A 14,118-nucleotide genomic window follows, 5' to 3' on the forward strand; every position below is an offset into this window, starting at 1 on the left:
CATATATATGTGTTAGCATACGGTATTTGTTTCTCTTTCTGACTTACTTCACTCTGTATGACAGTCTCTAGGTCCATCCACCTCACTATAAATAACTCAGTTTTGTTCCTTTTTATGGCTGAGTAATATTCCGTTGTATATATGTGCCACGTCCTCTTTATGCATTCATCTGTTGATGGACACCTCGGTTGCTTCCATGTCCTGGCTATTGTAAACAGAGCTGCAGTGATGCACTCTTCACTTGTGTGTGCCTGGAGTCTCCGTCCTGGGCGTAGCTCTGAAGTTACATGTGCTAGACAGACACGTGGAAGGGTAAATGGGATGGTGGAGACGGTGGGAACAATAGAGACTGTCTTGTGGCCCCGCCTCTTCCACCCCGTGACCCTGGGCAAGCCACAGCCACTCCAGGCCTCGGTTCTCTCCTGTGTAATAGCAAGGGGTCGGCTGATGTGACTTTCGGGGCCCCACCCGGCTCTGACATTCTATGAGCGGAAGGCACAAAAAGAATAATCAGGGTAAGCCTGCTCCCTCCTCTGCTTGGCAGCCTTCACGTGTTGAAAGAAAGTTGCGTGTGTCCTCCCCTCCGAGCTGAGCAGCCTTGCTCTCTTGAGGGCCCCCAGTGATGCGGTCTCAGGCCCTCCCTCACCACCCGCTCAGTGGACATCATGGGGGAGCATATTTCAGCAGGAGTTTTCTAACAGAGCTCTCCAGGTATAAATCGGCTTCTTCCTCTAGAAGCCGTAAGCTCTCCATTACGGAAGCTGGACCACTAGTGCAGGGACGTTTCTGCTTTGGGTGGGAGGTTGACCATGGGATCTCAAGGTCCTTTCTAACAGATGTGTGATTCTCTGAACAGAGAGATCAGAGCCCGGTAGAGTAGGTCAGGGAAGACTTCTAGAAGGAGGTGAGAACTTAGTAGGATGACCAGGTGGCCGAATGGTTGGGGATGACCACCCACGCCACGGGAGAGGCAGGGAAAGGCTGAGGGTCGTGCAACCAGGAGCCAGCAGAGAAAGTACTCTGAGGTCCCAACAGCCCACGGCACGTCCAGACAGGTTCTGTTACCAGGTGGGCCCTGAAACTGCTGAGTTCAGGGGCTGGAGGGGAGGGGAGAGCTTGACATCTCAGGCCCTAATGCCTGAGATGACAACTGATTCTGTCGTCTACACTTTCCTATTTTATGGCCAGATCTCAAAGGTGTCGTGTCAGCCAGGAATGACATCCGGGTGGAGATTGTCCACAAGGAGCCTGCCTCTGGCCGGGAGGCTGAGGAACAGCCCACCATCAAGCAGCTGATGGTGAGAATGTCATCTTATCCCCGCCCCACCCCGACCTCTGCGCCCTGAAGCTCCCAGAACCAGAGGCTTCCTGATGCTCTAGATGCTCCTGACAAGCAAAGCATCAGGCAAGATGTGCTTCCCCCCCATAACAGGCCAGGCACCTCCAGGCAGACCTAGGAGACACTGTGGGTTGGGTTCCAGACCGCAGTAAAGCTAGTCACGTGGAATTTTTGGTTTCCAGTACATGCAGAAGTTATGTTTATCCTATATCCTGTAGTCTATGAAGTGTGCAATAGCATTATGTCTTTAAAAAGGTACCTATCTTAATTAAAAAATACGTTATTGCTAAAAACTGGTAACCATCATCTGAGCCTTCAGTGAATAGTAACATCAAAGATCACTGATCACAGGGACGGTCCAGTGGTTAAGACTCCGCGCTTCCACTGCAGGGGGTGTGGGATCCCACGTGCCGTGAGGCGTGGCCAAAAAGAAAAAAAAAAAAAGATCACTGATCACAGATCCCCATAACAAAGATGATAATAATGACAAAGTCTTAAATTCTCAAGAATGACCAAAATGTGACACAGAGACACAAAGTGAGCAGCAGATGCTCTTGGGAAAATGGTGCCAAAGGACTTGTCCTCTGCAGGGTTGCCACAAGCCTTGGATTTATAAAACATGAGATATTTGTGAAGCGCAATAAAACGAAGCGTGCTCGTATTCTCAGCCAACAAAGATTTATTGTGTGTCTACTATATTGTGCTTGGGGTTCTTGGAGACTCAAAGGCATCTAAGATGCAGTCCCAGCTTTCAAGGGACCCATTGTCCAGTAGGGAGAGAAGATGTGCATAATTGCCGTAAGATGTTGTGATATAACATATAATCCCCCACACATAGGTATTATCAACATCCAGTACATGCCCTGCTCCCCCCATCTCCCCAGAAGTCTGCAACAAGCATAGGTTCCTCTTTGGGGACTGGATGGCTTTAAACTCATAATTTCTTCTCCTCCCGAGCCCCCTCGATGGACCGTCACCCATCCATCTGTCCAAACAAAATCCCGGAAAACTCTGCTAGAAAACTCTGGTGCCTACTGTGTCACGGTTATAATATGTTGGAGTAGCAGCTGCAAGCAGGTCGGTCAAGAGCATGGGCCTCTCTGTGCTTCAGTCTCCTCTTCTAGGATAGGATGAAGGTCATGGTACATGGGGTCGGGGTGAGGGCTCAGTGGATGAACCCCTGAAGAGGCTGGAGCCAGTGGAACACAGTGAGGGCTCAAGGAACGGTCGCTATTTGCTTTGCTGTGAAATCACCTGTTTCCTTATCTGTCTCCACTAGACGGTGAGCAAGCTGCCTTACTCATCCCTGTGTCCCCAGAGCCTTCCACGGTCCCTGGGAGATGCTCACCAACGTTTAGTGAATTGAAATGACGTTTTCTCTGCTGCTCGTCTTCTATCCAGTTGATTTTCAGGTCCCGACAATTCCACTTCAGAATCTTTTCAGAGCTGTGCCCCTGCCTCTTCTCCACTATAACTCCTAAGTGCAGGCCTCACCACGGCTCCCCTGATCCATGACAGCCTCCTCCCAAGTGGTCCCACATTCTAATCTTTCACCACTTTACTCTCCACCCTCCAGAGTCCCACAAAGGGTCCTTCTAAGATGCAAATCTGATCCTGTTACCGTCCTACTTAAAGACCCTCGGTGGCTCCAGACCTACCTGATATTCCAGCAGCAGGCGGGTCATCAAGACCCTTCAGCAGGAAGCGGCTTCCGACCTGTCCAGCCCCGTCTTCCTGCCAAATGCATCCAGCCCTCCAACACCCCAGAGAACTTGCAGTTCCCAGCCCTCGAGTCTTTTATACCTCGGAGGCTTTGCACTGCTGTTCCCTCGGCCTGTTGATTTTGTCTGTTGAATTTCACATTCTCCTTCGAGAGTCAGCTCAAGTGTCACCTCCTCCACAATTTTCCAGGCTTGCTCCACCGTGGCTGGCAGAGCTCTGCACTTCCTGGTGCTCTCCCCAAACACTCTGCATGTTCCTCTTTCATAGTGCATTTCTCTAATTACACGTCAGCCTCCCCAAGTATCCCAGCGTTCCTCAAAGACAAAGAGACAAATGTCTACTTCGCCCAGACCTAACATAGTGTCTGACACAGATGAACGGTCAGTCTTACAAGGGAGGGGACCACAGTCCAGACCTGGGCAGGAATGGACGTCTCTGTTGATGAGATTGATTGAGTCTAGTGTGAAAATACCCACGCCTGTCCTTCATCCCCTGGGGACCTTGCATTCCCTCTCACTGGGATATTCTGACTGCCTCTGACCGTTTCCACACCATTCTCCAGTCCAGACCCTCAGGGAAGGGGGGGGGTCACTCAGTCGTCAGTTAAGAGTGGGAGATAAGAAGAACCCGCTGAGGGCTCCCCTTGGGGAGACCTTCGTCCAGCCACTCCCTTCACCCCCGGCACCGATACAGCCCCAACACTGAGGAGAGGCGGGCTGAGAAGCTGAATCTGGAGGAAGAGAAGAACTCAATCCAGATAGAGCCACAGCACTTACTGGAAAATGAAAAAAGCAGCATTAGTGGGGAAGTGACAGGATGGAAGCACGCTGGCTGATTCTGTGGGGCTCCAAAAAGAGATCAGGAAAGTGAGTCACAAGGGAGAAGACACAGCCCCGTTCTGAGAGTGGGTGGGAACCTGGCCCAGATCATGTCATGTGCAGAAGGGATACATGGGAAGAACATTCTGTGCCACAGGACAAGAACCACTGTGGCTGTTCACATTCATAATAACCCCACTGTGTGCCAAGCGTGCTTTACTTTTCACCTTAAGTCTAATTATTTTTTTAATTTCCAGTAGTTTAGCGCCTTGCCGCTTCATTCATTCATCCGACATAAACATAACAATTGTGACAGTCCTACTGTATGGCACGCGCCACGCCGGGCACCGGCCAATCAAAGAATGAATAAAACACAATTAAATATGATTCCACTCCGGAAGGATTTTGGTCGATGACCACAGTGTGTAAGGCGCTGCACCAGGTGTGCTGGAGAACCAAAGAGAAACAGGAAATGATCTTGTCCCCAGGCTCTCTGGCCTCTGTTCGGGAAGATAACTTCGAATAATCTAAGTCCTTGCTGTGAATGGCAGGTGAGGCCCTAGTTGCCAGCACCTCAGAGGTGGTTATTCACTGATTCCTTCTCAAGGCCGTCATGAAGCCTAGCCCCGCAGAGGAGCTGCGGGGCCCCGACCCCTGCCCAGAGGTTCTGCAGTTATTTATCTACAAGCCCAGCTCCCTGATGAGCACAGCTGTTCTGTAATGTCTCCTGACCTCTGTTTGCCTGGCCCTGAGCACAATGCCTGGCCTGAAGTCAATAAAGGCTCACTGAATTGAACCGAATCAAAGCAAGATCTCTGGAGGAGATAACCGTAGCCCACGGGAAGGAAGACGGTGGTGGGTCTTAGAGACCTGCCCTGCACCCACCCACCTCTGGGTCTCCGGCTCTCAGGAGGGGTGGGGCTAGGGGTCCAAGAACAACAGTGAGATCTGGAATCTCCTCCAGGCTCTTGTCACCTGCCTCCAGGGGCCAGGCAGTGAGAGGTGGCGGGGAGGGGAGGCACAGATGGCAAGCATCTTTTGAGTGCATTTCTCCGGCTTTTCCTTGGGGGAAGTGGACGATTAGCCCACCTCCTACCCACTGAGCAGCGATTTCTGGGTTGTAGATGGACCGGGGTGAATTCCAGCAAGACTCAGTCCTGAAGCAGCTGGAGGTGCTCAAAGAAGAGGAGAAGGAGTTTCAGAACCTGAAGGTAAGAAGGGCCCTGGGTTACGACACGCCTGGTCTTCAGCTCTGATGACCCAGGCCCCAGATCCAGGCACAGATAGAAGGGACAGTCCCCCACAAAGCCACCTGCTCTCTCGCCCCAACACCAAGGGGCTGAGAGAGTTAAGGTTGAGCTCTCACGGTTCTCCCCTCCCACGACCTCTTCACCAATAACGTTTTTAATACCGTTTCCAAGTTCCGGACTAAAACAAAAAACAATGAAAGCCTGGCTTTCACATGGCCTTGAGCTGCCCTGAAATAACAAAACGTACCGGTCAAGACCCCACTTGAACACCTGCCAGCATCCTGCCCGGGCTGACCCTCCCGACCGCCCCCACCAACGCCTCTCCCGCTGTCCCCTTCCTCCTGTCTGTCCCTGGCCCTCCCCATGGACGGTGGGACTGGCTCCCGTCCGGTGCTGTGACGCCGCTCTCCCCCCGGCCCCCCAGGACCCTACCAATGGCTACTACAGCGTCAACACCTTCAAGGAGCACCACTCGACCCCCGCCATCTCGCTGTCCGGCTGCCAGCCGGACCTGCGCCCCGCGGGCAAGCAGCGAGTGCCCACGGGCATGTCCTTCACCAACATCTACAGCACGCTGAGCGGCCAGGGCCGCCTCTACGACTACGGGCAGAGGTTCGTGCTGGGCACGGGCAGCTCATCCATCGAGCTCTGTGAGCGGGAGTTCCAGCGGGGCTCGCTCAGCGACAGCAGCTCCTTCCTGGACACGCAGTGTGACAGCAGCGTCAGCAGCAGCGGCAAGCAGGACGGCTACGTGCAGTTCGATAAGGCGAGCAAGGCCTCGGCCTCCTCCTCCCACCATTCCCAGTCCTCTTCCCAGAACTCCGACCCCAGCCGGCCCCTGCAGCGGCGGATGCAGACTCACGTCTGAGGATCCCCGGCCGAGGGCGGGAGGGCCGGGGAGGGCGGGGCCTCGGCCTGGCTCTGCAGAGACTTTGCAGAGGACCCCGGAAGCAGCCGCCTCCACCACCCTCCTGGCAACCCCGATCAAGCACAAATGCGGGCCCAGCTGCCGGGCATCGGGGCGTGGAGGTGGGGACGTGGTCAGAGGATGCCGCTGAGCGCAGTGTGCTCCGTGCTGGCCGCCCTCGGCCCCCGGCCCTTTCCTGGCGGCCCCTCCTCTACCTGCCCCTCCCACAGGCTCCAGAGGCAGCTATAACTCTGCTTTCATGAAACTGCCGTCCACGCTCCGGGCTTCGGAGGAGCTCTGCCCCTTGCCGCCCGCAAGCCCTCCCCCGACTCCCACCGTGCCTGTGCTCCTGTACAGCCCCGGGGAGCAGGGCGTCAAGTGCTTGCCGGCACGGAGCTGCCCCAGAGACCTCAGCGCCCCCTGCCCCTCCTGGTCCAGACTCCAGAGGCTGAGAAGCCAGAACGGCCCTGGCTGACACACTGGCCCGGAGCCCACCCCCAGTTTGTTCGGTGTTTTGTGTCCATACCCTTACAGTTCTGTCCTTGGACTGGATGCCTCTCAACTCTGAGGTGGGACTGGCCCAATCAGAGACTGGTGTTTGGGAGGGAGGGGGAGGGAAGGAGGGGGGAACGTGACACTCGGGGACCCCTCGCCAGGCTGTGCGACTCAGAGCCTCCCCACGCGCCCCTGCTTCGTGTACTCCCCTCCTCCCCTCTGCACATTCGGAGTCAATATAAGGAGTGTGAGCCTCTCTGGTCAGGGTTCTTTAAACAGCCGTTGGAGAGACTGTGTCCCAGGATCTGTGGGGTTTGAGGGGACTAGGGGGCAGGCCTTTAAGGTGATGAGACTCACCTTCTCAGCTGAGCCTAGATTCACACAAGGAACCATGGTCCTGTCCTCAGTAAGGCTCCTGGGGCAAGAGAGAAAGCATATCTGCACCTCACTCCTGCCTGCCACCTGAGAATAAAGGTGAGGGGTCCTTCCTCCAACAGATGCGTTCTACTCTTTTGTTCCTGCAGAGTCACAGCAAGACCCCAAGAGCTCAGAGGATGCTTTGGGAACGCAGGGTTCCTTGCCCTGCTTTGATTTGGTTTTCCCAGACAGTGGAGAGCTCTGGTCATGGTGACAATAGGACCTATGGGCAGACTCCTCTCCTTGCAGATGTGCCCAACCCAGAGGGCGCACGAAACCAACCACCTGACTCACGCCAAATACAGCTCAGGGGCAAAGGGGTCAGACTGCACATTGGAGGGGTCCTTCTAGGCCTTTCTCTCAGCAATATTCTGCAAGGGTGGCTCCCTCTGTTGGGGGTTCAGGGGAGGAGGCCCTCTTCAAAGAGCCTGTGCCACCAGGCAGCCCAACGCTCTGAGACTCAAATGATGTTCTACGGATGGCTTTGTCTGGGTGGAAAGCTTGACGTGGTGCTGGCGGACAGGCTGGGCTGGATAAACAGGGCCAAGTTAGGATGCAACCTCTGCAAGTAGGATTCAAACAGAACTCCGGAGAACCCACACTGTCCCAAAGGTTGGAAGTTCCTCCCCAGATTTAGACCCTTCTCCTCCAACCTTCCCTGGGAGTCCTTACCCACCATGGGAACCTTCATCACAAAAGCCTGTGCTTCTTTCCTCCACTGATGCCTTGGATGGCCCCAACCCACAGATGGTATACATAGCCTTCCTAGAGCCTCCACCCAGAGGATGTTTCTGCTTCCACCATATTTCCTATTGCTTCAAAACCCTCCACCTCCTTAGATATCTTCCTTTGCAGCACCCAAGCCTGAGGTAGTAGAAACTGATGAGAAATGTAAGTGTACATCCCAGCCCCACATCCTGCTCCTGGTACCATTTCTGGCCCAGCACAGATGCCTGTGGGCTCCAGGTTAATCTTGACAAGTTCTCTTCCTTCCCATACACGTTTTGCCTTTGCCAGCAAGGAGTAAGGGTCTAAGATCAGATGCAAAATGCCTTGGTGTGCTAGAATAAGGAAGAGGATGACCTAAGAGGATCTGTCCATTCATTTCTCCTAGCCTTCCCCACCTTGGAGGTGGGCGGGACATCTCCTTCCTAAGCCTCACCACAGCCTACCTTGCCCCTCACCCCCTGCCCACATCCTCCCCCCGTCACACACAGCACTTATAATAGGATGGAGGTACCCATTCTTTCTTGGAACCCAAGGTTATGGCACAGAATAACCTGGAGAACAGGGAAGAAATCTGATCTCCTGGAGAACAGAACCCTCTTCTCCCTTGGGAACCTCAGACACTCCCAGGGTGGGAACGTGGACATCACGGAAGATGGGGCTGCACAGTCAAGACTCGGCTACACGGGGCCCACTCCCTGAGCTCTCTCCGAGGCACAAACACAGCAAAGAATTGCCGAAAGGGTAGGAGATCACAAGTAAGGCCCTGGTGAAAGAGATGAACATAGGCAGGGGAAATCAGTAGGCTCTGGTGGCCTCTGGACCGTTGAGGCACTGAGAAGGATGCTGGACTGAGCAGTGTGCATTCTTCAACCCCTCTGACTCCATTTACTTCTCACGTAGGAGTGAGGGGACAAGAAAGCTGGTAAAGGGAAGTGTTAAAAAAAAAAAATTAAGGCAGTGGGAAGCCCTGAATTTCCCTGTAGGTGATTTCAAGTTAACTGAAATGAGTGCTTCACGTTTGTCATCATTTAATTCTCACAATTCTACCAAGTATTACCGTTTTGCAGACGAGGGAGTGAACTTAAAGAAGACCGGCCCAAGGTCACAGAGCTAACAAGTGACAGCACGAGATGTAAACATATGATTTCCTCTGTGAAACGTTTCCATTCTACAGTGCAAACCCAAGGCCACTTTCATCCTAGAATAAGATGAAAACGGCCGACGCTGAAGGCCATGAGCTGGGACCCACTCGGGGGCAGGCTGAGCAAGGACAGGCCACAGCTCCAGTAGGAAAACAGGACAGGCATCCTCCACCGCCACTCCCCAAATGACCTGGAAAGACCACGACTCCCTGGGAAAGCTCGTCTGTGTATCAAATCACCCCCACCCCTCCCAAGGCCAGGATCCAGTTTTCTGATAGCTTTACAATTCGTTACTGGCTCCGAGTCACTGGATGGGGGCCCAGTTTCTGACTCTCAGGCTCACTATCAGTCTGGGAAGGCCAGGGTTATTTCCATCACGTCTTCAACTTTCATGGAACAGGAAATGGTCTCATACAAAGCACTAGAGCACCACAGCAAATCCACCTCTGATGGAGACTACTGAAACAGTGCTCTAAAGGAATAGGCCTTGAAGCTGCCTTTGAGCTTCCGGAGTAGAGAGGAACAGGGGGAAATAACAGCAAATGTGAAGCAGCCCTTGGGAGATTTCTCAGAACAGGAGAAAAGAGCCAACAGGAATTCTGCTTCTCGCTTCCTATATGGGGGCGGCATACACGAGGCACCGTGGCCTTTGCTATTACGGGATCAGAACTGAAATCGCCAGGTACACACTCCAGGAGTCCCATCAGCCCTTCCCAGGTATTGTACTCTGTTTATGATGGCGCCAGAAAAAAAAGACGAGGGGGAGTCCTGTGATCAGTCTCTTCTCTAGTAAGTTTCCCTACAAAATCAACCCTTGATTAAAATAAAGGTATAAATATTTAAATAAAAACTATCCTAATTTGCATAGAGATTTTTATTTAAAATACCACTTGGGGTGCCTGCTTTAAAGAAACATGAATGTTTAGACATAAACTGATGACATCTCAACTAAATCTTGATGTTTACTTTCCCTTTAAAAAAGCCTTTTAGAAGCCTCTTATGGAAGCTGTTTTTAGGAGCTGTAACCACAGGCCAGCTTCAGCATCGAAACTACAAGCGATCTCTGAGAGTCACTGATAAAACATTCCCTTGCTCTGACAGTTACTTCTTACACCCAGTAAGGCTGTAATCATCTTTTCCCCAACCCGCTATGTTTCCACCTTCCTAATTAGGTCATAAACTGGGAAAAAACAAGTAAGGATTTGTTTTCCTGGATGAATCCACTTGTGTTTTAGGGAGAGGACCGCCCACTCTTGCCCTCTCTAGCTGCTGTTCTTCCTGGATCTGTCTCCTCCTTCTCTTTATTGGCAAAGTCTTGGACATACACGAAAGCTTTCGGACCACAGGCCCTGTGGTTTCATGCCTACCCCAGCCCTCATCTTTAAAAGGCCTTCTGTGAACACATGCCATTCACAGGATCCATTGTTGAGTTTTGGTCTACATCCCGGGTGCCCGTATCTGCCTGCCATTCCATGCTCCCAGAGCTCCTCTCTGGACCTCTGCTCGGCCCACCCACAGGGCCGGAACAGCCGCAAACCTCGGGCCAAAAGCCTCCCTTGAGCTCACTGATCAGGGAGCCCCGGTCACACAAAGGAATCTCCTTCCACTGCTTCTCAATCTGTGACCCTTGGAAATTTCTTGGAATGCTACGAGAACATTCATATAATGCTCCTTAATAGCTGTCTTCTTTGTGGTGAATCTAAAGTATTCATGTTCAAAGACAAGGTATGTGAAGTCTCAGGAAACAGGTCTTCTTAGGGAGAAGTGGGGTCTTATTAAATAGACCTTCTCTGAAATCTACTCCCCATTATGCAAGAGGAAAAGTGCTACTCAGGATAGGAGCTGAATCTAGGGATTCATTCCCCCTGAATGGATTCATCTCCCCTCAACTAGGCAAAGAAAAGTTCAAGGGGACTGAGCTCAAGATACCACCTTCACCACCTTTGTAAAGAAATTAAAGGGCCACAGCCTTGCTGCCCAAGGACTAGAAAACAAATTCATGACACTAATGGGAGAAATATGGAATGAAGAAGGCATTAGAGATAAAATGATACAGATAAGGATTCAGGACTTCTACAGCAGAATTTTCAGATGAGAATTTCCTGAGTTTTATTTAAAAGTTTCCCTAGCTCTCTTGCCATGGAGGGCTGCAAGTGGAACGGAAATCGACAGAGAAAAAGAACAGAACTGGAGAGAATCTCCCTACCGGACTTGCCCTCTTGTGATATTTTTCCTCAGGAGAGAAACACATTTTTAAGCAAGTGAAGACACTCCTTAAGTGTTAAAGTTGGTGATGTACATAAGTAGTGTTTTAGGAAACCTCAGAATAACAGCTTAGTTCAGTAATTCCAACTTCGACTCCCCTGGGGTGATTTCTCTCATTCACTCCGCCAGCTCCACCCTCCCAGCCTTGCAAGATTCTCCAGAGGAAACAGCGCCTCTGTTGAGGGGTGCAGTACTTTCAACTGGTCTTCCCCGGGAACCTGAAATCTGGCTCCCAAAGTTCAGTTTTCCCTAAAAACTTCTGTCAGATCCTCTGTGCTGACCCTCCTAGACAGGACTGTGGTCTTCCCAACCTGCTCCCAGCAATCCCTTTACTTTAAGAGGTGGAGCCCTCCAATACATTTGGGCTCCCCCCAAATCTGACATTTAATGAGACCCAAGGTTCATCTCCCCGCTTCATTTCCCGGGTGCAGGATCTCCACAAACTCTAACAAGAGAGGGAAGGTCCCTGAGGAAGAACTGGACAGGAAAACAGGCTATACCTACTGACATACACACACATAGATCCCTCCTCAAACTTTTAAGTTGGGAAGATTTCCTGGAACCACGTCTGGTACAAAACCATGGAAATGCTCAAAACGAACAACAAATAGTTTTCTGAAGCTATAATTAAGACATCAAAACGGTCGGATGGTTTAGCGGAGAGCTTACCAACCCTGAAGATGTACTTCTCAACTTTAGTTTAGGAACCTACCCTGGTATGCTGCATGCCATGGAAACGGGATAATGCCACCCAAGAAATCCCTTTCTCCAAAAACCCCTAAGAGCATCTGACTTCAACTTGAAAGCCACTGCCAGAGAGCCGTTTGAACTCACAGTTCTTTGTTGGATTCTGCAAAGCCTGCATTTGAGTCCTCTCACCCATGTCTTAACCTTCCTCTCCTTAGCTTGTGGGTGACTTGAAGACAAAGACTTTTCTGTAATTAGCCATACCTGGGCGGACGTTTGGCTCTTCAGATGGACCTCAGTTGTTCCATATGCTTTCCGGTATTTTCCATTATGCAAGGTAGCTTTCCAATCTAATATTTATGTCATACTTTACAGTCTACACAATGTTCTTCCAGACATATTCCCACTAGATCCTTAAAACTTCATTGTGAGACAGGCATGCGTAATCACTAGTTTACAGATTACGTGGCAGAGCACGGCTGTGTATGCGCTTACACCTAACTGCCTCACGGACAGAACTGCTTCCGAGTTCAAACTTTTCGCAGGCTGGCCAGTCTCTGGGGTAAGGCAGTTGGATGTATTCATGTCCTCGGAAAGTGTAAATAAAACCCGAAGTGTTCAAAATTATGACACGCCACTTGATGTGAATATAGAATATCATTTCAATGTGTTCCTGGTCTAGATAAAGACCTAAACTCTGTCTTGCCCAGCTAGGTGGTCGCGCTGGGAGTCCCGCGTCTTCTCCAGGCCTCTGTGGAGGAGAGAGATGGACCTCACAGTCTACACTGCACGGAGCAGATATCCTCCGATCCCTCCCAGTCCTAGTCTGTTTCACCCCCGCCCCTGCGGTGAAGTCAACGTAAGTCACGTGACCGAGGCCCAGCGGGAGCTCAGAGGAGCCCAGGGAGACACCCGCTGGGAAAACCGCGGCTCCGCTGCAAACCGGGCAGACGGGCGAGGCCTCAGCGGCCGTTGCCAGGCCCGGAACCGGTTGCCAAGGAGGCGCCGGCCTCTCAGCGCGCCGAGAGCTTCCCGGGCGCTCCGCGCTGGAGCGCCGCTCTGAAGGGGCCAATCCCGCGCCCGCGCGGACGACGCATGCGCGTCCCCGCCTCCGCCCCCGCCCGCCGGAAAAAACCGCGCGTGCGCCTAATTAACGCGGCTCAAGGGCTCCGGGGATTAGGCTGGGCTGTACACGCAGACTGTTGAGTTGGAAGAGGTTCGTGAGATCATCCTGTAGTCTAGACGACCGAAGCAGTGGTTGTGGGTGCTTGTTAGAATTCCAGATTCCTGGGCCGTACCCGCAGCGGCCTGGGTAAGACCCGAGAATCTCCATTCTTAGATTATGCCCAGATAATTCCGGCAGAGGTGGTCCTCATTGGCTGGACCCTCCCTCTTGTTTCAAGGGATGTAGGAATTGGAGCAGAGACGTGGAGAAGTGATCAGCCCAGGGTCGTCCAGAATTAAGTGACAGAGCCCGGTGGAGGACCCGGATTTGTGGACTTGCACCCAAGTGCCTTCCCTCTGCTGTGCCCTGCTTCCCCACCTGTCTCCTTTTCGGGGCACGGTTTAATCAGGACCAGACAGGCTGGCTGGCAGGCGGTTCATTCACGTCGGTCGGGCTAACTGAAGAATGAAAGTTCCTTTCTCAGACCGCCAAAAAGTGCCACCCAGCAAGTCCACATCAAAGCTCCACTGCCTGCTCCTTAGCTGAGCGATGCTGCCTCCATCCGCCTAGATTGGGGCAACCTGGAGAATGCACACCCCCCAGGGAGCAATGGCCAGTCTGGGGAGTATAACCCCCTCCCCATACACACTCCTGTGTGGATGTGATTAGTCTGCATGTGGTATCACAGGCTTCACGCAAGAATGTCAACCGCTCCTGTGTCTGCATGCGTGTGTGTGGAGTTTGGGGCGGGGGTATGAGTTTGGATTCTGGCTCGAGTTTAGGCACATTCAGTAACAGGCAGTGGCCCCAGTCCAGCTGGATCATATGTGCTGACAGCCACTTTCAGTGGCCTGGACGGGGAACTGGACACTCCCATGCATACCCTTACGAGAAGCAGCTGGAGAAGCATCAGGAATCAGCAGAGCTGAGATCCCCGAACATACTCACGCCTGTGACGCCTGTCGGAGTCAGCAAGGCCCCCCAGGACAAAGCCTGGGGGACGAAGCTGGCCCGTGTGGTGGAGAGGGGAGGGGGCTTGGGGCTGCAGCCCAATCTGCTTTCAGAATCCCCTGTCTCCCCTGGGGGGAGAGCAGCTAGCAAAAGTGTTCTGCCAGGCTTCTGCCCATCCATTGCAATGGGTCCTCTGTTGCTCCCAAATCTCTGCCCCTCTTTATCTGTCCT

General features: G+C 52.5%; 1 protein-coding gene across 1 annotated transcript in view; it reads left to right on the forward strand.

Moving 5' to 3' along the window:
• Positions 1 to 7,322, forward strand: part of KIRREL3 (kirre like nephrin family adhesion molecule 3) — a 146,666-nt gene extending 139,344 nt beyond the window's left edge. The window contains exons 15-17 of the mRNA XM_073807948.1: positions 1,189 to 1,298; positions 5,004 to 5,090; positions 5,554 to 7,322. Of these exons, the coding sequence (XP_073664049.1) occupies positions 1,189 to 1,298; positions 5,004 to 5,090; positions 5,554 to 5,997 (641 nt within the window). The 3' untranslated portion in view covers positions 5,998 to 7,322. The remainder of the gene's footprint in view (positions 1 to 1,188; positions 1,299 to 5,003; positions 5,091 to 5,553) is intronic.
• Positions 7,323 to 14,118: the final 6,796 nt, after the last annotated feature.

The sequence above is a fragment of the Tursiops truncatus genome, chromosome 8 (genome assembly GCF_011762595.2).
Source record: "Tursiops truncatus isolate mTurTru1 chromosome 8, mTurTru1.mat.Y, whole genome shotgun sequence".
Taxonomy (NCBI): Eukaryota; Metazoa; Chordata; class Mammalia; order Artiodactyla; family Delphinidae; genus Tursiops; species Tursiops truncatus.